General features: G+C 39.6%; 1 protein-coding gene and 1 long non-coding RNA gene across 2 annotated transcripts; one reads left to right on the forward strand and one right to left on the reverse strand.

Moving 5' to 3' along the window:
* Positions 1 to 1376: 1376 nt before the first annotated feature.
* LOC112189832 (F-box/kelch-repeat protein At3g23880) lies at positions 1377 to 4408 on the reverse strand. Its single transcript, XM_024329188.2, has 2 exons — positions 3755 to 4408; positions 1377 to 2165 (listed from the first exon to the last, which is right to left on the reverse strand). Exons 1-2 carry the CDS (start codon positions 4304 to 4306, stop codon positions 2145 to 2147), a joined length of 573 nt encoding a protein of 190 aa, XP_024184956.1. The 5' UTR covers positions 4307 to 4408; the 3' UTR covers positions 1377 to 2144.
* A 4247-nt stretch (positions 4409 to 8655) lies between these two features.
* Positions 8656 to 11659, forward strand: LOC112188062. The gene is made up of 3 exons (XR_002931291.2): positions 8656 to 9445; positions 10117 to 10190; positions 11377 to 11659. It is a non-coding gene; the product is annotated as an uncharacterized LOC112188062 (long non-coding RNA).
* The last annotated feature ends 9209 nt before the right edge of the window (positions 11660 to 20868 follow it).

Raw genomic sequence — 20868 nt, forward strand, 5'->3', positions numbered from 1 at the left:
GCTGATGCAAAACTATTAATTGATTGCAAACCCAGTTAAGGTATTCCTAATGTAAAATTCTTGAGGTAAATTTCTTTTTGACACAAGCAAGCTTCTTCATAGAGGTCATCTTTATTTATTATGTGCCTAGGGCATGAATTAAATTGCCAATGAAATTAATTACGTTCATGTGGATAAATGTAAGTAGCTCAATAAATTTTTATTGGGTTTGATTGTATCCCAAAGGGATCAATGTTCTATATATTGAGAACGTTGAAGCTGAGTATTCTCTTCAACAAATGCTACTATTATTATTATTATTGTTATTAAGTACTTATGTCCGTCATTTTATTAGCATCTCATGAAATTTCTCTTGACTTAGTCGAGATGACACAAACTTGTAACTTGTAAGCAATCACCCTACCATCCTCATCCCATTCACTTATTAGTACCCAGTGTAGAGCTTCGTTTACAAAACAGCCATGCCCAACACCCTAAAATTCTTGTTCAGGCTCTGAAGCTTTCTCCATGAACCCGTTTTTAGTGTAAAAGCAGCAAGCATATTCATAACTGCAAGTGGGAGGAAAACTACCCACTATTACCTTGTAATCATCGGTTGTGGAATCAGAACCGAATCCAAAAAACTTTGGGAGGTTCTCAATAGGAGATCGCAGTAGCACCTTGGATTCTCTAGTGCAAGGATTCCATAACAGAATAGTTGTGGTGTTCAAATCAAGTAGCAAACATATCAAGCCACTGCAACTCTGCAAGAAGCAATGATATCAACGAAGTAAAATTGATAAAAAAATGATCGTTTGCCGCAACTTAAGCTCAATTGTCGATTGGCAAAAATTTGTTAGATCATCTGTGATGAACACGATGACTTGTCTTAAAATATGAGTGAACAAAAATGATTCAGCAGACACTTTGGATATCATAAGCTACCATTAATATTGTCTGTATTTAGCTATGAATCTCCTTCAACCAAAACTTGATGGTAGCCTTTCTAGTTGGGAGTTCTTTCACGGGATGATACAATGAAACACATATTCTACTTGGCTTTGGAATCTGAAAATCGTGATGGTTTATGTTGCCAAATCCTAGAGTAAATGATTCGTCTACAAAGAACGTAAATCGTTTCCTAATCAAGTCTGAATAAACCATGCAACGCCCAAAACAACATGCTTACCAAAAAATTTGACAATCAAGAAATTAAGCAAGTAAAGGGAATGGTAATTACTAAGAACAAATTGCTGCAATTGTTGTCGTCACAGGACACAAACTGCAACACGAGTGTGTTTCTTTTTTGGTGCCATTGGGGCAGAGATTCAATTACTATAAATATCATACAGAACTCGAAGGAGGTTTAAAAGATTTATGATAAAAAAAATATAAAAAAAATAAAACCCATTTTATTATTCTATGGACATCAGGTCAGTGGAAATATATAAAGTTATTAAAAATGCAAAAAGGTTTCCAACATTTCCAGATTAGAACGAGCTTCCAGTAACCATGATCAAACTTCCAACGTTACTGCGAGCATTCATCTTCCAATTCTAAACAGCATCAAGAATAAAAGACAGTTTAAGGATGCATAAACCATGTCTTAACTTCTATATTCAACAACACCACTCACGTGCAACACATGCAAGATAACCAAATCATTGTTACAGCAATTCATGCTCTAGCAATTTCAACACACCAAATTCCTGCAGCTGAACCAGATAGTAGGGATTACACTTGCTTCCTTGGTCGCTTTATATTGTGTTTCAAAGTGCAAAGACATAACGAAGAGTGCGCAAAACAAGATGCCAAGATGCAAAAAATAGATATATGAAAGGAGTAGACAAAGCATAGCAAAGCATGACACACATTGTTAGTAACACTACCTACAGAAGTTCAATCCCAACAGATGTGATTTCAATCAGATTAATGACTTGCTCTACAACAAGTCAATTCTGGCATAATTAGGCATCCAGAATTCCAGATACTCCACAGATAATTGAATTAGAAGACACATGAGGAGCAGAAGGGGTTCGTCATATGTGATCTACCATACACTACAGATCATTGATCAAGAAGGCAGAATCAGCAGGGCCTTCAATATTAGGTGATGTTTGTTGCCACAGTTCTAGAACTTCTACAGCTTATCACCCTTTGTAGTTTCAGTGTAGCTTCACAAACACCTGGGTAGAAAGTAGGGTAAATGAATTGACATAGGGATAGGAGATGCAATAGCTTTACCACGCAAGAAGGATAAGTACATCATATTGAATTGTCACAGAACATATAAATGCAATGATAATAGGCAACTTCAGTCTGTCTTATAAAATAGCTATAAACTTACGACATATAAAAGAAAATTCCAAAGAATAGTTCAGCAGCAGTTCAAAAAGAAATAATCAAAGGGATTTTAACTATATGAGTTATTGAGAATGAATATTTTGTCTTATTAATATTAAATCAAAGTATTGATGAAGTTTACCTTTCTTCTTGTACTTCCCATAGTAACAACCTACTAGCTAACCAACTTATGTCACAATTAAGAGTCCATGAATAGCACTTACCAAGCATTTCACTTATTCATATAGCCAGTCAGTTATGAAAAATAGTATCTTTCTCCTTTCAAGCTAATGCTACTAAAATGACAACAAAAACCAATCGAGCTGAAAGTAATCTGACACACATCTTCACTGAAACAACATGGTAGAGGAAAGGTCAAGACTATTGTGTTGATCACAGAAAAAAATTGCTGCAGAGGTTACAGGGACCTGGACTTTGTCTAAAATAGCTACAAACTTAACATATTCAGAGAAGTATTTTATCTGCAAGTACTACCAAAGTATATATACATGCAGACAGAGTGGAGTTATAACAATGATTCATACATGCAATAAGTGAGACAGAGATACCAATTGCATCAAAATGTCTTACAGAACTCAAAGAAGCTTTGAGAGATTCATGATATACAATAGAAATCAGGAATGAGAATTCAGCATGTTGGTTTCACAGGTGTCATCGGTTTACATAATCGGTTCCTGATTACTGATCATATCATCACCCATGAAATCAGGGACCTCACTCGGTGTCATCCCAAAAACCTCTTCAGCATCTTACAATGTTTGTTTCACACGCCACTGCCTGTTAATGGGGAAACTAAGGTTTCTACATAAGTAGCTGTTTTAGACAAACAAGTTTTAGTAACGTCCCTAAATGTCTTTTCCTTCGGATTGTGCAATATCAAGAAGCCTCTATCTTCTAAATCAATAAACACTTCGATCAAAGTTACACCATCACCAGAAATGCATAAAGGTTTCAAACACTTGCAATAATCTCCAGGTAGAACCTCCGGAGAGATTTTCATGACTTCATTCCAGGATTTCTCGACTCCATATTCCTTCATCACCCACATTCTAAAATCTAACCCAGCTCTGGTTGAGATGGGTCGACTGTACAAGGTTAAAGAATTTCTAATATTTCCTACTCTTGCAACCAAATTAATTCTGGCAATAGGATTAGGACAATGTGGGGATGCAATCTCATGAAATTTCTCCTTGGCTAAGTCAAATGACACTATCTTGGAAGCAATCACCCTATGATCCTCATCCCGTTCATCTAGTACCCAATGTAGAGCTTCGTTTACTAAACAGCCATGCCAAAGCACCCTAAAATTCTGGTTCAGGCTCTGAAGCTTCCTCCATGAACCCGTTTTTAGTGTATAAGCAACAACAACATATTCATAACTTGAAGTAGACGAAAAACTACCCACTATTACCTTGTAATCATCGGTTGTGGAATCATAACCGAATCCATAAAACTTTGGGAGGTTCTTAATAGAAGGTTGCGGTAACACCTTGGATTCTCTTGTGCAAGGATTCCATAACATAATAACTGAAGTATTCCAATCAAGTAGTAGGCATATCAAGCCATTGCATGAACCAATGATATCTATATAGTAAAATTCAAATGGCGGATCAAGTATCGGAAAATGAAGCTCTCTGCTCAGAACAGGACCATCATCATGGCTTGAATACTTGAATAATGCTTCACAGTCCATTGATCGGAAAGTGGAGATCTCCTTAACAAAGAGAGAGTAGCTGTTGATTGTTTTGGTGTTGATGCGGCTGAGGTGTCTACTGATGAAATAAGGATCGCAGAACAAGGCCCGCCATGGTTTGCATACGCACCGGAAGCGGAGTAATGATTTGGCGGGTAGCCATGAGAGGATTTCGACGATGACAGAACCGAAATCAAGATACTCGGAGCTAGGTCCGGTACCGGAGAGAACCAGTTGTTGCTGCTGTCGACTGAAGAGAGCGTCCGACATGCTAAGTTTGTGGCTACCGCAGAGAAGGCTAAAGCATATCTCAATTGAATATTTGAAAATGGGAATCGGAAAAGTAGTAAGAACCTGAGTTCGGTTTCACTGTTCTCACCTTTTATGGATATGAAAAAAGGAACGGATGTTGGATATTGTTTTTTTTTTAAATAAATTAGAAATTAAAAATAAAAATTTATTTATTTATCTTATACAAAAAGTTTCTTCGCAACTACACCAATCGAAATTGATTTGCATCACATTAAGCCGAACGTCACGTTCCACCATCTTGATTCACTTGTCAAACATCTAGATTTAATTGTCAATTGATCAAGATTTGTTAAATTATCTAAGCACAATATGATTGAACGGAATTTATTTAAAGGGTTTTTGTCCATTTACACCATTTTTAGAGATTTTTTTCCCACTTACCCCACTAAGTTTTTTTAATTCCCTCTTACCCCAAACACTCTAAGGAGGTCTTCCCTAATACCCCATTAAGATTTTTTTTTTGTTTTTATTATTTTTTTAATACCATTTTACCCTCACCTTTGTTACTTAGAGAGAGAGAGAGAATGGAAGAGAGAGAAACCATAGGGGACTTCGCCGGAGTCCGGTCACCGGCCGCCGGATTCCGGCCAACTTCGCCGGAATCCGGTCAATTTTCGCCGGAATCCGGTCACCGGCCGCCGGATTCCGATCACCGGCTACCACCCACCGGAAAGTTTTTTTGCCCCCAATAGACGTCTATTTCCCCCTAATAGACTTCTATTGCCCCCCAATAGACGACTATCAGCCATGTATTGCCCCCCAATAGACGACTATCAGTCATGTATTGCCCCCCAATAGACGTCTATTACCCCCCAATAAAGGGGCATTAGACGACTATCAACCATGTATTGCCTCCATTAACCATGTATTGCCCTCCCAATAGATGACTATCAGCCATGTATTGCCCCCCAATAGACGTCTATTGCCCCCCAATAGACGCCTATTTCCCCCCAATAGGACTTTCAGTCGTCAGAATGAGAATTAATCTCCCTAAATTTAGACAAATAAAATTTTGATTACAGAAAAAAAACAAAGAGATTACATCAATTCAAAATGTCTATTGCCCTCCAATAGACGTCTATTGCCCCCCAATAATATATATTGCAGCTTTGAATTCATCATGAAAAGAGGCATCACAAGAAATTAATTTACCCTACTCATATGTCAATATCAAAAAGACCCAACCCCAGCAACTTTTATTCCCGCTAATGTATTGTTGAGTTCTGAAAGCTTGGTATACTAAAGTGCTGACCGTTCATGTCATCCATGTCTAACCATGATTAGGACTCCTGCATAAAAGACATGAACTCCGGCCCAAACGACATCGTTTTGTTCTCATTCTCAGCCTCGTCCTGCTGCTGCAACGACGTCGTTCTTTCTTCTCGGTGAGTCCCCAACTCGGTCGAGTAGCCTCCAGAGTCAGCAGATTTGACGGCTCCGGTTCATTGTAGATCATGTCGTTCTAGCTCGGCGGCGACTCCCTCCTTAACACTGCTCAACACTGCTCTCGCTACCGGCCTGAACACTTGCCCCAACGAGACTGCAGGCACCGCGCCGGAGTCACTGACGTCTGATCTGAACGGGCTCGTTGGACTGTATCTGAGGCCCGACACCGAAACAGACCGATTTCTTCTCCGGCCTGAGGTGGTGGTGATGCTGTTCCTCAATCGAAATGCCTCCGCCGACGCCGACGCAGTCTTCGGGGCTCCACGGCCCCTTAACCCGATCCAACTCCCTCTGTTGCTACTAAACCGATTCGCTATCCATAACCGGAGAAGAGAAAGACAACGCCGGAGGAGAGAGAGACAGTGCCGGAGAAGAGAGAGAGCGCTGAAGAGAAAGATCGGTATGGGAGAGAGAGATGAGGGGTGGCAGTACTTGTAGTTTCTTAATTAGGCTGAGGGCATATTTGTCATTTTCATTTGATTTGGGTTAGTGGGAATAAAAATCTGTTATTGGGGTAAGTGGGATAATTATGTCAAATTTTGGTGCTTTGGGTCAAGGACCCTTATTTAAAAGAATTCTTAAGAATGCAGATATCATAGAATGACAGTTTTCAACCTTTCAATTTGTGGAGTCGTTATATCTACCATTCACATAATATGTAATTAGCTTTTGAATCTGCTTCAGCCGAAACTTGATAGAAGCCTTTCTATATAACTTTTTTAAGGATTTCTTTCCAGGGATGATACAATGAAGGGTCCTTGACCAAAAGCCCCAAAATGAACTAAAGTTATCCCACTTACCCCAACAACAATTTTTTTTTCCCACTAACCCAATTTAAATTAAAATGACTATTCTGCCCACTTCCTAATTAAATAATTACTCTCCTCCCTTTGATCTCTCTCTTCTCTCTGTCTCTCTCCAGACTCTCCACTTCTCTCTCTCTCTCTCTCTCTCTCTCTCTCTCTCTCTGCCATGGCAGATCTGGAACCGGAGGACGAAGCCCACCTCTTCTTCTTACCTTCCCCGCCCAACCCGGCCCTTGGCCTCTGCGTATGCCAGCTCGTACCAGATCGAGCTCCTCGATGCGTTGTCGAAGCGGTGCAGCGTCGTCCATGACGGCTCTATTTGCCTCTACGGCGATTTGAGTTCGAGCTCCGCTGTGAAGACTCACCAAAATCCATGGCCTCTTGCTGGGGAAGCTCAGCCCCTTGGCACGGTTACTCTTGGTCTCGAATTTCATCAGCATCTGAAAATCCACACAATTTCAAAATCAACCAAAGCGGACTAAAATTCAACAATCCGATTACTACGATTCGTTTTAGATTTGGCAATGCGAAATGTCGATCGGTGAGGAGGAGGAGGTATGAGATTTGGTAATGTAGAGCAATCGGACGAATCGACACTGTAGTTGCTTTTGTAAAGTATTTTTTACCATAATTGTTTTATTGGCACTCATCACTCATGGGTAATACAGCTTTTATTTGTAAATTCTAGTTGCCGAGTTTTTTTTTTTTTTTTGTGTAAATGTGGGCAGAAGGCATAGGACGAAAAAAAAACGTTTTATTATCTTTTAATAGACGTCTATTGGGGGGCAATAGACGTCTACTGGAGGGCAATAGACATTTTGAATTGATGTAATCTCCTTGTTTTTTCTATAATTAAAGTTTTATGTGTCTAAATTTAGGGAGATTAGTTTCTATTCTGGCCACTGAAAGTTCTATTGGGGCAATAAACATCTATTAAAGCGTGTATTGGGGGGTAATAGACATCTATTGAGGGGCAATAGACGTCTATTGGGGGGCAATACATGGCTGATAGTCGTCTATTGGGAGAGCAATACATGGTTAATATACGTCTATTGAGAGGCAATACATGGTTGATAGTCGTCTAATGCCCCTTTATTGAGGGGCAATAGACGTCTATTGGGGGGCAATACATGGCTGATAGTCATCTATTGGGGGCAATAGATGTCTATTAGGGGGCAATAGACGTCTATTGGGGGCAAAAAAACTTTCTGGTGGGTGGTAGCCGGTGATCGGAATCTGGCGGCAGGTGACCGGATTCCGGCGAAAATTGGCCGGATTCCGGCGAAGTTGGCCGGAATCCGGCTGCCGGTGACCGGAATCTGGCTGTCGGTGATCAGACTCCGGCGAAGTCCCCTATGGTTTCTCTCTCTTCCATTCTCTCTCTCTCTCTCTAAGTAACAAAGGTGAGGGTAAAATGGTATTAAAAAAATAATAAAAACAAAAAAAAAATCTTAATTGGGTATTAGGGAAGACCTCCTTAGAGTGTTTTGGGTAAGAGGGAATTAAAAAAACTTAGTGGGGTAAGTGGGAAAAAAATCTCTAAAAATGGTGTAAATGGACAAAAACCCTACAATGAAAGCAAATCAAAGCTCTAAGATATCTGACTTAATGGAAACAGAATGGGGGAGGAAAGTTCGAACTTCTTATGCTTATCACAGGACACAAACTGCAAAGCAAGTTTTTTTTTTTTTTTTTTTTTTTTGTGCAACTAGGGCAGAGATATCAATTAAACTCCAAAGGCGGTTTAAAAGATTTATGGTAAAAATTCCATTTTGTTCAATGGACTTCAGCTTAATTATTAGTAGACATATATAAACTTTATCAAAATGCAAACAGGTTTCCAACATTTCCAGAATAAAAACAAGTTTTCCAGTAACCATTATCAAACTATCAATATTAGTGCGAGCATTTATATTCAAACTCTAAACAGCATCAAGATTAAAAGACAGTTTAAGGATGCATAAACCATGTCTGTAATACCCGGTTTTATTTTGTAATCAAAGCAAAACCATCATTTCATTGCTTTACTTTTCATATTTTAAGGCTTTGCTTTTTGTAGTTTTGTCTGCCACAGCATTGTAAAGTATCGACCGACACTCTCCCTCACTCACACTCTCCCTCTCTCTTTCGTCCGAGAACACGAAAACGAGAGCAAAAGCTCTCCTATCCTTTCCTTCCTCCACCAGTGATCAATCGACGCCAAACAACCTTCTGTGGCTTCGTCTCAGCCTTGCGAAGCTACCTGCGGCGGTCTTGGTCACGGCACAGCCGGAAGCAGCGGTGAAGAGGTCGGATGCGTCCAGCCCCGATTTGGATTCCAACCATGGTAGCTCGAACTACCGATCACGAGACCTTCTCAAACTCCATCCACAGGTTCGTATCAACCATCTGAAACTCCCAGAAGCACCATTTCACGGCGGCGCTGTCGCTGGAGGCGGCTGGAGCTCACAACCCCGATCGGAGCGAACAACGGAGCAAAGGATCCTGATATCTCGAGCTACAGGATGTCGTTTTGAGTGTTTCTTGGACTGGGGAACTCAGAGTGAGGAGATGAAAAACTTTATAGAAGGGATCGAGGCCTGAAATTGAATTTTTTAGGTCGGAATTCAAGCTCGCCAGATTCTGGAAATTTTCCGGCCACCGAAGCTTTCGATCGTGATATCTCGAGCTGTAGAGCTTCGTTTTGAGTGATTCTTGAACCAGTGAGTTCACCTTTATGTTATTAACAACTGTCCAGAAGGAATTGAGGCCAAAAGATGAAGTTTTTACGTGGGAAAAGAGGTTGGACGGTTTCTGCAAATTTCGCCGGTTTCTGGAAATTTTCCGGCCATCACGACTGTTTTAGGTAATTTCTCCTACTTCCTTTCATTTTCAGACTTTGTGCTAGTTATGAAAGTTGTTAAGCTTGATGAGACGAAGAGGAGCAGCCTGGCCCCGACACCATTGGTTGTGGTCGGCGGCGGCGCTGTCCAAACTCCGGCGGCCCTTTTCCGGCCACCTCCGGGTGTCAAAATGTGATTTCTTTACATTTTTAGATTCTACGTTTCGATACGATCGTTTGCATATATAATTCATAATTTTTGGTTATCGTATGATTAATTATGAATTTTTGCGGTTTCGATCGATTTCGATAATCCAATTATTGTTTTTCGAAGATCGGACCGTCCGATGGACTTGTAGTTTTGTTATGTTGATCGTATGACTGTCCCAGTGACCTTGTGAGGTCACGGGCGAAGATCCGACCGTTGGATCTTCGTATAATTGTGAATTAGGGTTTTGGAAGGCGATTCGTGCGAATCCGACCGTCGGATTTTCATGAAATTTTGTGGAGATGTTTATAAGGACGATTCAGGAAGATCTGACCGTTGGATCTTCGTGATAATTTTGGGGGATGATCCTATGGGCGATCCGTGAGGATCCGACCGTTGGATCATCATATAATTTCGATCCGACCGTTGGATCGTCTTTATTTTTATTTATGAGTTGGTTGGCTAAGTTAAAGTCATGTTTGATTAGGTGATTGACGGTCTTCCTTGGGTGAGCGGTTTCGGTGTGTATTGTGTTGAAGTGAAGACGCAGCGGGACTAGAGGTGAGTAAACCTCACGTGTTTCATTTTACGAACCGAATAATTTTAATAATTCTATTTTGTCGAAATTGTGTGAAAATATTTATGAAATAAATATTTGTTTTAAATCATATGGACTTGATCAACTACGGTCCATAGGTAAGTAAAATGATTTAATTATACAAAATGAATTTCACGATTTTTATGCCTGAACTATAGTTGGTATTAGTGATTATCCCTGAGCGGATAATTACGTATATATATATATATATATATATATATATATATATATTTACGTGATTATGTATGGAATTGTATGACATGGAGATGTGTGATTATATATGGAATGGTATGACATGGAGATAAGTGATTTTATAATGATTTATTTGATGTGGAATCGAATACGTGATTTATCATATTCATTTATGATGATAGTGATTGGTGAAATTATATTGAAAATTTATGGAGGACGTGGTATTGAATGATGATATGTTTGAGTATGGATTTGGTGATTTTTGGAGTTGTATTTTGAGTACATATATACACAATAATAGTACATATCATGGAATTATTGATCATATTGTGTGAAAGAATATTATTGTACTCGATTTTGGTTGAGTTTAGGGTCAACATAGTGACCATCATGGGGGAATCGGATGCCCTAATACTAGGTGGAAGATGGGCTACGATTGGTTGAGTTTAGGGTTAACATAGTGACCAGTATGAGGGAATCGGATGCTCTAATACTAGGTGGATGATGGGCTACGATTGGTTGAGTGTAAATGATGCCACAACCCTTGTTGGGTGATGGGCTAAGTTGAGTATGTGTATCGGACGTTCTATGCTGATGAACTACGATAAATGCAAATTATATCGGATGCCACAACCAGGCCAGGTGATGGGCTACGATGCAGTAGAGCTCTAGTCTGTCAGTCACCGTATTTGTATAAATACGCTTTCGGGGTTTTGAGAAGAAAGATGTGAGTCTAGTTCCCGTATTAATATTTGGTGATTAAGAGTTGGTGATTTTAGTGACTGATTTTGGGGATTGTGGATTTCTTCGTGGATGTTGTGATTGTTGGTTGTTTTGCTTGAGTTAAAAGAAATATGAATTAAAATCAACAGTTCTTTCTTGTTTACTCATACGGGCTGTCATGGCTTACCGGGTTTGGTGTTGTTGCATTCCCGGTACACGATTCATATTGTGTAGCGGGTAATCCTGTAGGTCAGGAGAATCAGGGCGGTGATCGTGCGGGTTAGAGCATTTGTTATAATTTTACAGCAATTGTAATAGTGAGGTGAGTTAAGCTCATTTGAGCCTTGCAATTTGATTTAGTGAGAGTGTGCTGTAATAAATAACTTGAGAATGTGGTTTATTGTATTATTGAGAGGTGTGAAGTGTGGTTGTTTTTGAGAAAAAAATTCAGGACGTTGGTTTGTAATAGTTATTATTCATGTTTCGGATTTGAATTGTTTATTCAAAATTCGGGGCGTGACAATGTCTAACTTCTATATTCAACAACACTATTCACATGCAAGCACAAGATAACGGAATCTTTGTTATAGCAATTCATAAACTCTAGCATTTCAAATACACCATATTGCTGCAGCTGAACCATAAATATTAAATAGTAGGATTACATTGAATGCCTACTGGCTTCTTTGGTAGCTTTATATTGTATCCTAAAGAGTGAAAACAGAAGAAACTAAGAGTGCAAAAAGAAGATGCCAAGATGCAAAAAATGGATATATGAAAGGAGGAGGCAAAGTATAGCAAAGATGACACACGGTATTAGTAACTCTACAACTTAAGTTAGGTTCAATCCCAACAGTAATGATTACAATCAGACAAATGACTCAGTCTACAACAAATCAGTTCTGGCAAGTTTGGGATCAAGCAACGCCACAGACAACTGATTTAGAAGACACAGAGCAGAAGGGGTTCGTCATTTGTGAGCTAGCAGACCCTGCAGATCATTGATCAAGAAGGCAGAATCAGTGGGGCGTTTATTATTAGGTAATGTTTGATCCCCCAGTTTTAAAATTTTATGGCGTAACTCACTGTGTAGCCAGTGTAGCTTCACAAACTCCAGGGTCGAAAGTGGGAAAAAATGAATTGACATAGGTATAGGAGACACGACAGCTTTATCTTGCAGGAAGGATAAGCACATCATCTTGTCACAGAACAAATAAATGCAATGATAATAGGCAACTTCAGTCTGGTTTGTAAAATAGCTATAAACTTACGACATATGAAAAGGAAATTCCAAAGAATAGTTCAGCAGTAGTTCAAAAGAAATGATCAAAGTGAGTTTGACCATATATATGAGTTCTTGAGAATGAATATTTTGTCTTATAAATAATATTACATCAAAATACTAATGAAGTTTACCATGCTGCATTCCAAAAAATTATGCAGTTGAGCAGCATAATGAGGATGAGATGGAACATTCAAGTTTGCAGTAGCATTACCTGGGTGGTTAAAAGCATGAAAAATGACCCCAACATAAACTGGCAGAGAAGGCATTTGAAACCATTCATAACATGAGCTAATAATCACTTTACAACATAAGTTAGATTTAATTTACGAAGTACTAATCATTTTCACTTTTAAACACAGATGGAATGATTCAAAAACAAAAGGTTGAGCTGGAGTTGAACCGTCAATGTGGCACGAGTGCACGACTACCTCTAACTCGACCAATCATAGGATCAGAGATATTGAGTGAGCAGGGGAGAACGTAAATCTGACACATAACTTCAGCATCTCAAACAAAAGGAGTGGAGTGAAGTGACGGGACTCGCTATGTTTGTCTCACACGCTTGCACCAATAGTACTGCCAATTAGTGGTGAAACTAAAGTCTCTACATAAGTAGTTATTTTATGCACGAATACATGATTGTCGTCCAAGAAAATCCTAAATGTCTTGTCCTTCGGATTATACATTGCCAACGGGCCAGCGATATACAGAGACATCAAAACTTCACCATTCTCGGAAATTAATGTCCTGCATGTATAATGTTCACCTTGAATTCCTGAAGGGATATATACGACTTCAGTCCAGGATTCCTTGACTCCATATTCCTTCATAACCCACATCTTAAACTCCCACCCAGCCCTGCTATACTTGGTTTGAATGTACAGGGTTAGGCAATAATTAAAAACTCCGACTCCAGATGCAAATTATGAATGTCTACCAGATTGGGAGGATAGGGGAATGCAATCTCATGAAACTTCTCCTCTGCTAGATCTAATGACAGTATTCTTGAAGGATAGACTATAAGCCGCTCTGCGGTTCATGTAGTACCCAATGTAGAGCTTCGTTAACTAAATACCCAATCCCAGACACCCTATACTTGGTCAGGCTTTGAATGTGGATCCGTTTTCAGTGTAAACACAACAGCAAATTTAGAACTAGAATCCCAACTGATTACATGCATTTTTATGCTCGTAATTACGTTCTAAACACTAGAATTAAGCTAATCTCAAAAGTAATTATTATGTAATTAATCTATTTTTATTTTTATTTGTTGTAAATAAGTGGAGTTGTAGATTTCGGAAGAAGTTGTGCGAAATTGGAGCAAACAAGAGTTTCCGACAAAAGGACGAAAAGTCAACTGATTGACCATCGGGTCAACCAAGTCAACTTGGCCCAATAGCAAGAAGTCCGGGACCCAAGACCCAAGACCAAAGAAGCACACAAGTGAAGACTCAAGCCTATTTGTATTACATCTTTGTATTTAAATTTCAAATTCAAAATTGATGTAATAACAATAATAGTTAGTGGACCACACACATCACACATGTGGGTGGAGATATTTATTTGTGTTCACACTAGGCACACACTCACTTACACTTTTGTCCTCCTATTTATATTTTCCAAAATGTTTTCTACACTTCTAATTCTCTACATTTTTATTAGGTTGTTTTAGTCTTTTCATTTTACTCATTTTCTACTTGTTTTTTAGCCATTAGATCTAGGGTACAAGTCCAATCTTGACCCTAGAACCCAAAGGGGTATTTAAGCACATTTGCACACACATTGCAGAAGCTTAAGACCCATTTTTCTACATCCTAGGCCTTTTGGCCGAAGTTGGGGTTTCTCTCCTCTCATCTTCCTCCATTTTCCATATTTTAGGAATTTGAAGGATTACTCACTCAAAGCTTCAAGGATTCATCAAAGGCTTCTACCTCTATAAGATTCAAGACTTGGGTAATTGTGGGAGTTGTAATTCAAGGATAGTCATGCTAGCTGTAGAAATTGAAATTGATTTCCCTTTGATACTGAGCTATTACATTCTATACATTATATAGTTGTGAGTATTGACCATTACAAGAATCAATAAGATTACATTGACAACAGAATCAAAACTGAAGCATAATCTTAGGAAACCGATAAAGTGGCAGTAGACAAACTAGAGGAGATTCTAGGAGTGATTGAAGGAAGAGATTGATAATCTTTAACAGCCCCCCTCAAACTTGGCGGTCCTGGACGGACAAGTTTGCCAGAAAAGAGAAGATGGCGGGACTTGTGAAATGGCATAGTGAGTAAATCTGCCGGCGGATCCTTGGATGGGCAGAGACGGACGAACTTGGGTAGCAGACGACGACCGAGGAGACTCCAGGCTAGATGCGATGGTGGAGATCTTGGGCTGGAGGCAGTGTGAGGCGATGAAGGAACACGCAAGGAATACAGCGTGAGCTCTGTTGGGCTGGTGTTAGTAGAAGATGGTAATGGGCTCGGCAGGTGGGCATGCGGAGCAAAGCGATGCTTGGGAAGCACTTTGGTAAAGATAGCGGCAACACTGACAGCAGAGGAGACAGGGTGAAGACGTGGATTTGTGAGTAACTGGTTCATGGTAGATATGAGAAGAAAACCATGAGTGGGTAGGCTACAGAGCAGGAATTTGACCTTGAAATTTCAATGGTCAAAACGATGAGGGGAGAAGCTATTACAAGAGAAGTTTGGAATGTAGATGACGAAGAGTGAATAAAAACAGTTCGAAACTGTGTGAATTGGAAAGAAGAGTAAATAGTGAGGAAGAGAATGGAACTAGAATAAGGGAAATGAGAAGAATCCAAATAGGTGACAGAGTTCACCGAGAGTTGTTAAGCAAGATATCTATTTTCCAAGCACATGCAAAGTGAGGAAAATGCTTGAACAAAGCAAAACAAATGCAAAAGGAAGGAAAAGAGAGACTAAAAACAACATAAAAGCAAGAGAGAACGTGATACACTAGACAAAAAAAAAAAAAGGAAGAGAGTGTGCAAGCATGCAAAAAAGAAATTTTAAACAAAGGAAAAGGGAGGATGCGGCAGACAAGACTCTTTGTCTTGATGTATTTGCTTTCGCTTGGTGATGGCAGACAATTGGGAAGATGGGGGGAGAAGAAAAAGGAGTGAAGAACGATTAAACAAAGCAAAAGCAAAAGAGAGAGGGAGAGAATAAGATATTCAAGAGAGGTAGAATAAAGTCTATATGAAATTGTTGGACAATGATTGATGAGGGAAACTCAGAACTGAGTGAAGAGGAAACAAAGAAGCAGATACGAAGTTGAAGTTGGAGAGAGAGAGAGATGCCATTATAGAAGAGCAGTCGATGAAGAAGAAAGCCGCAATGACGCTGATGTAGAAGAGGAAATTGCTGTGCAATTGAAGTGTGAAAGAAGATCATGGTTGTTGGGCAGCGCGAGGTAGAAGAGAGAGCAAGTAGAGAAGATCGTTCTCTGGAACATGGAGAGTATCTGGATGCAAAAAGAAGAGCTTGAACATCAGGGAACACACAACTGTTGCCGATAAGATGAGAGATGAGAGAAAGCAGAGAGAGTGAAAGAGCAACTGAACAAAGGAATCGGGTTTCTTTTCTCTAAACAACAATCTAAGCTTAATTTGGAAGGAAGCAATGGAGGAGAAGGGATGTTGGGATACGGTGGGGAATTGAAAATGGTGCTTCTGCCATGATGGTGCTAGAAAAAGATATCAAGGGAAAAGGGAATTGAGATTGAAAATTGAAGTGAAAATGAAAGATCTTAGCTTGAGGACATAACAAGTCTGAAGAAGAAAGGAAACTGACTTGAATTGAAAAATGAACTAAGAGGAAGGATTCAGAGTGCTGCAATCGGTTTTAGACCCGTGGGTGTTTGGAGAAATTTTGCTCCATACACCCAGGGAGAGTTTTGGAGTTCACAGGATCAAGAGCTGTTAGGCAGATTGCTCTGATACCATGTAGAAATTGAAATTGATTTCCCTTTGATACTGAGCTATTACATTCTATGCATTATATAGTTGTGAGTATTGACCGTTACAAGAATCAATAAGATTACATTGATAACAGAATCAAAACTGAAGCATAATCTTAGGAAACCGATAAAGTGGCAGTAGACAAACTAGAGGAGATTCTGGGAGTGATTGAAGGAAGAGATTGATAATCTTTAACACTAGCTTTCTAGCTATTTGTGGCTACCCTTGTTTTCTCCTACACCTCTATACTCTTTTCTCTTTGAATTTTGTAATTTTGATGTCTATGATTATGGATTTATAGGTTGTGAGTAATTTCCTTGTTGGGGGTTGGGGTTGTGTCTCTAACCCAAATTTTATGTAAAAGATGTTTAATTTAATGTATTGATGCTATTTTCATATGATGGATGCTTATATCAATTATTGTTGGGTTGAAATGCATGTCTAGGAGCCTATTCAACTCTAGGGTGTGTATTTTGAGCATGTCTAGGATGGAGTTAGAGTCTTGACCCCCTCTAATTCCTAAGCTAGAAACCTTTAATTTCGTATTCGAGGGGTTATAAGCATGGTGATTTACACCCGTTGCGTGAATGCGCGTGCGGGTCGCTTAGTAGTCTAATTCCTCGATCTCTACGTCTCTTGATGTGAATTAGTGACCCTTGAACCGGCTCTAATTCATGTCAAGTGAGTTTCTTCGACTCTTGAACCGGAGTAGGAATACTATGAAAGGGAATTTCGGTCCTTGAGCCTTGAACCCCCTTGGATACGACTACCGCCAAAGTAGGAGATTTGCATCTACATTATATTAGCTTCCGACACATAAGATTTGGGTGAAGGAACCTCCCTAACTCCCGACATTCCCATTTATTTGGTTATACTTTTATTAATTTCTTTACATTTTTATTAGTTGCTTTATATTTTATTACTTTTTGTTAATCTAAAATCATCTCTCAAAATATTGAACTCCGACTCATTGTAGATAATCATCACTAGGTTCTTAGTTTTGATTAGGTTTTGGTGAGAATCAAAGCCGAGCATTGCTAAGGCTTGGTGCCTTAGATTAGTTTATTTATTTGTTTTATTTTTCCTTTATTAATTTGCTTAGTGACTTTAGTTCCGACTACCCAAGGATTGTGGGTTAGCCACTAATCCTCGTGGTGCGATAATTTTGGACTTAATACTTCCCTATTTTGACACGATTCGTACGCTTGCGAGAGTATATGTATCAAGTCACCAACCACCCAGTATTACCTTGTAATCATCACTAGTGGAATCATTATCGAATCCGAAAAACTTGACGTGTTGAGGAATAATAGGAGGTTGTGGTAATACCTGGGAGTCTCTAGTACAAGGTTCCATATCATAATAGTAGTTGAAGGTAATTTCTCTACAAGTAGTAGACAGATTAGGCCATTGCAAGAACCAATGATACATATTCAAATTCAAACGGTGGAAAATTCATTACCGGAAAATCAAGCTCTTTGCTCGGAATAGTACCATCATCACTTAAACAGTTCAATAGCGCTTGGTACTCCATGGATCGGAAAATGAATTTCTCATTCACAAGTAGCTTGAAGCTAGTGTTGATTTTTGTGCGGGTGAGGTGCTTCTTGATGAAGTAAGACTCGGAGATCAATGCGCGCCATGCCTTGCACACACACTGGAAACGGAGCAAAGATTTGACAGGTAGCCATGAGAGGATCTCGACGATGATAGCATCGAAGTCATCAAGAGACTCGGGGTGAGGTCTGGTGTCAGAGAGAACCAGTTGGTGTTGCCGGCGACCGGAGAGAGCGTCGGACATTTTAGTGGTGGTGGGTTTTGCAGGTTTCCAGTGGAAATGGGAATCTTCTAGTAGAACCTTGGGGTGGGTTCAGTGCTCTCAACTTAATTGATCTCAGGGTAGTTATCCAGTCCGGCCAGGCTTGATTTAAAAACAAGTCGGTAGTTTTTGGATTGAGGCAGCGTTTTTGGTTCTTGAGCATAAAACTTTTTGATTCGTTGACAGTAACGGGGAGTACATGAGCCTTGCAGTCGTTGAGATTAGCTTTTTGGTTATTGTGCGCACCGGCAATATAAGTGAACCAACAATTCTCAACCGTTGATATTTATACACACTTTTTTTTAACATTAAAAAAATGTACATTTTTTTAAAACACATCTACAGCTCCTGTTTTCTAGGAGCACCCAGGCCGAAACCCTAGGTTTCGTGCAGAAGTACAGCAGCGGCTCCGAGGATCCTTCTGCTGTGACAAGGACGCTCTGGCGTCGAGGACCCAGTGATAGCGACTTGTGTGGTGGTGTAGGTGGTAGAGATCGAACTCGGATTTTGATTTGTTTTTAGACTCGGCTTTGGGTGAGAGATCGCTGAAAACCCTCGCTAAGGAGACCAGTTCCGATCGTCGTGTGGCGGTAGTGTTGAGAGCAGAGAGCTGCGCCAGTCTTCCGGAGCAAGCCAGCGGATCCTTGACTTGGAGGAGGTCCTGTATTTGTAGCGGCGGAATACTAGCATGTTGGTGCGCAGTATGGAGGCCATGGCTGTTCAGGTAGGGCATCCATCGGACTGACTCGGCGGCAGCGGCAGCTCCGGCTAACCCTAACGGGTTTCATGTCGTCTAGTGCTGGGACGAGGGTGGGGTAGTGGGTTGGGCTTTGTGTTTCAGCCCACTTCACCTCCTTTTTTTGGTTTGGGCTGGACCTCTTGATGTGTTTGGTGTGGGCTGGCCTGTTTCTGTGTCTACCTTTGTTTTAGAGTCTGATGTTATGTAAGTTAGCTCCTCTACCCGTACACCAATTGAGGTCTCTAGGCAAGTAAAGTTGTTAAAGTAAGAGCTTAGATAGTCTTGGGTTTTTTCTCATTTGGTTAGACACTTTAATAAGTGTGCGTATTCTACAATGAGGGTCACTTGTAATTTGTTTGGCTGTTTGTGCCATCTAGTATAGTTGATATGAAACAACATGTGATGTATGTGCCTTCTGGCCATGGATAAATTAATGAAGTTATCTATTTCTCAAAAAAAAAAATGCACTTGTTTGACATTTTACAAACGAGTGTGAATTATTTCATTTATCAGAGAAAACCTAGTCACAAATTGATGCAATTAATTTTATATGTAGTTCTTGGTAGTTGTCTGTTTGCTTTAATGTCTTTATTAAATGTTGTTTAAGGAGTCTAAGGGGTAGTTATCTATAGCAGTCTTAGCATTTAATGTAATCTGGGAATTAGGAGTCTTTAATGTTGTTTGTGGGCTCTAGACGGATGCATGGAATGACTAGAAAAGTCTAGGGAATGTCTGGTAGTATTTTAAATAGGGGTTTAGCCCAAGCCTGTAAGAAGTCAGTTCTGAAGTATTATTCAAAGTATTCCCATATTGAAATATTTCAAGGCTTTTCCCAGGTTTCCCTTAGAAATCTAGGCTCCAACGGTGTTTGGAGTAATCTCACCTAGCTCTAAGAGGGGAGAAAGTTCGAACTTCTTACGCCTGGCACAGGACACAAACTGCAACACAAGTGTATTTCTTTTTTGGTGCAACTGGGCCACATATCAATTACATCTACTGATCTACATATCATACAGAACTCGGAGGTTTGAAAGATTCATGGTACAAATTCCATTTTGTTCAAGGACTTCAGGTTGGTAGACATATATAAACTTCATTAAAATGTATAAAAATGCAAAAAGGTTTCCAGCATTTCCAGAATAGAATGAGTTTCCAGTAACTATGATCAAACGTCCAACATCACTGCAAGCATTTATATTCCAACTCTAACCAGCATCAAGATTAAAACAGTTTACGGATGCATAAACCATTTCTAACTTCTATATTCAACAACACTATTTCCATGCAAGCACAAGTTAATAGAATCATTGATATAGCTATTCATAAACTCCAGCATTTCAAATACACCAAATTGCTGCAGCTGAACCATGTACAGTAGGATTATACTGAAAATCTACTTGCTTCTTTGGTAGCTTTATGTTGTGTTCTAAAGTATGAAAACAGAAGAAAGAGTGCAAAAACAAGATGCCAAGTTGCAAAAAATGGATATATGAAAGGAGTAGGCAAAATATAGCAAAGATGACAACGCGGTTTTAGTAACCCTACAACATAAGTTAGGTTCAATCCAAACAGTAATGATTACAATCAGACAAATGACTCACTCTACAGCAAGTCAGTTCAGGTAAATTTGGGATCAAGTAACTCCAAAGATAACTAAATTAGAAGACACAGGTCAGAAGGGGTTTGTCATATGTAAGCTACCAGACACAGCAGATCAAGAAGGCAGAATCAGTTGGGCCTTCAATATTAGGTGATGTTTGATGCCCCAGTTCTAAAACTTTCATGGCATAACTCCCTGTGTAGCCGGTGTAGCTTCACAAGCACCAGGGTAGAAAGTGGGGAAAATGGATTGACATAGGTATAGGAGATGCAATACCTTTATCAGGCAAGAAGGATAAGCACA

The sequence above is a fragment of the Rosa chinensis genome, chromosome 2, assembly GCF_002994745.2.
Source record: "Rosa chinensis cultivar Old Blush chromosome 2, RchiOBHm-V2, whole genome shotgun sequence".
NCBI classification, from domain to species: domain Eukaryota; kingdom Viridiplantae; phylum Streptophyta; class Magnoliopsida; order Rosales; family Rosaceae; genus Rosa; species Rosa chinensis.

Bases quoted from the DNA above. Each gene is read 5' to 3' on its own strand.
- LOC112189832 (XM_024329188.2), bottom strand. From the start codon at position 4,306: ATGTCGGACGCTCTCTTCAGTCGACAGCAGCAACAACTGGTTCTCTCC. The intron at 2,166-3,754 runs GTAATAGTGGGT...CTTTCTACCCAG, and splicing joins CCACAACCGATGATTACAAG to GTGTTTGTGAAGCTACACTG.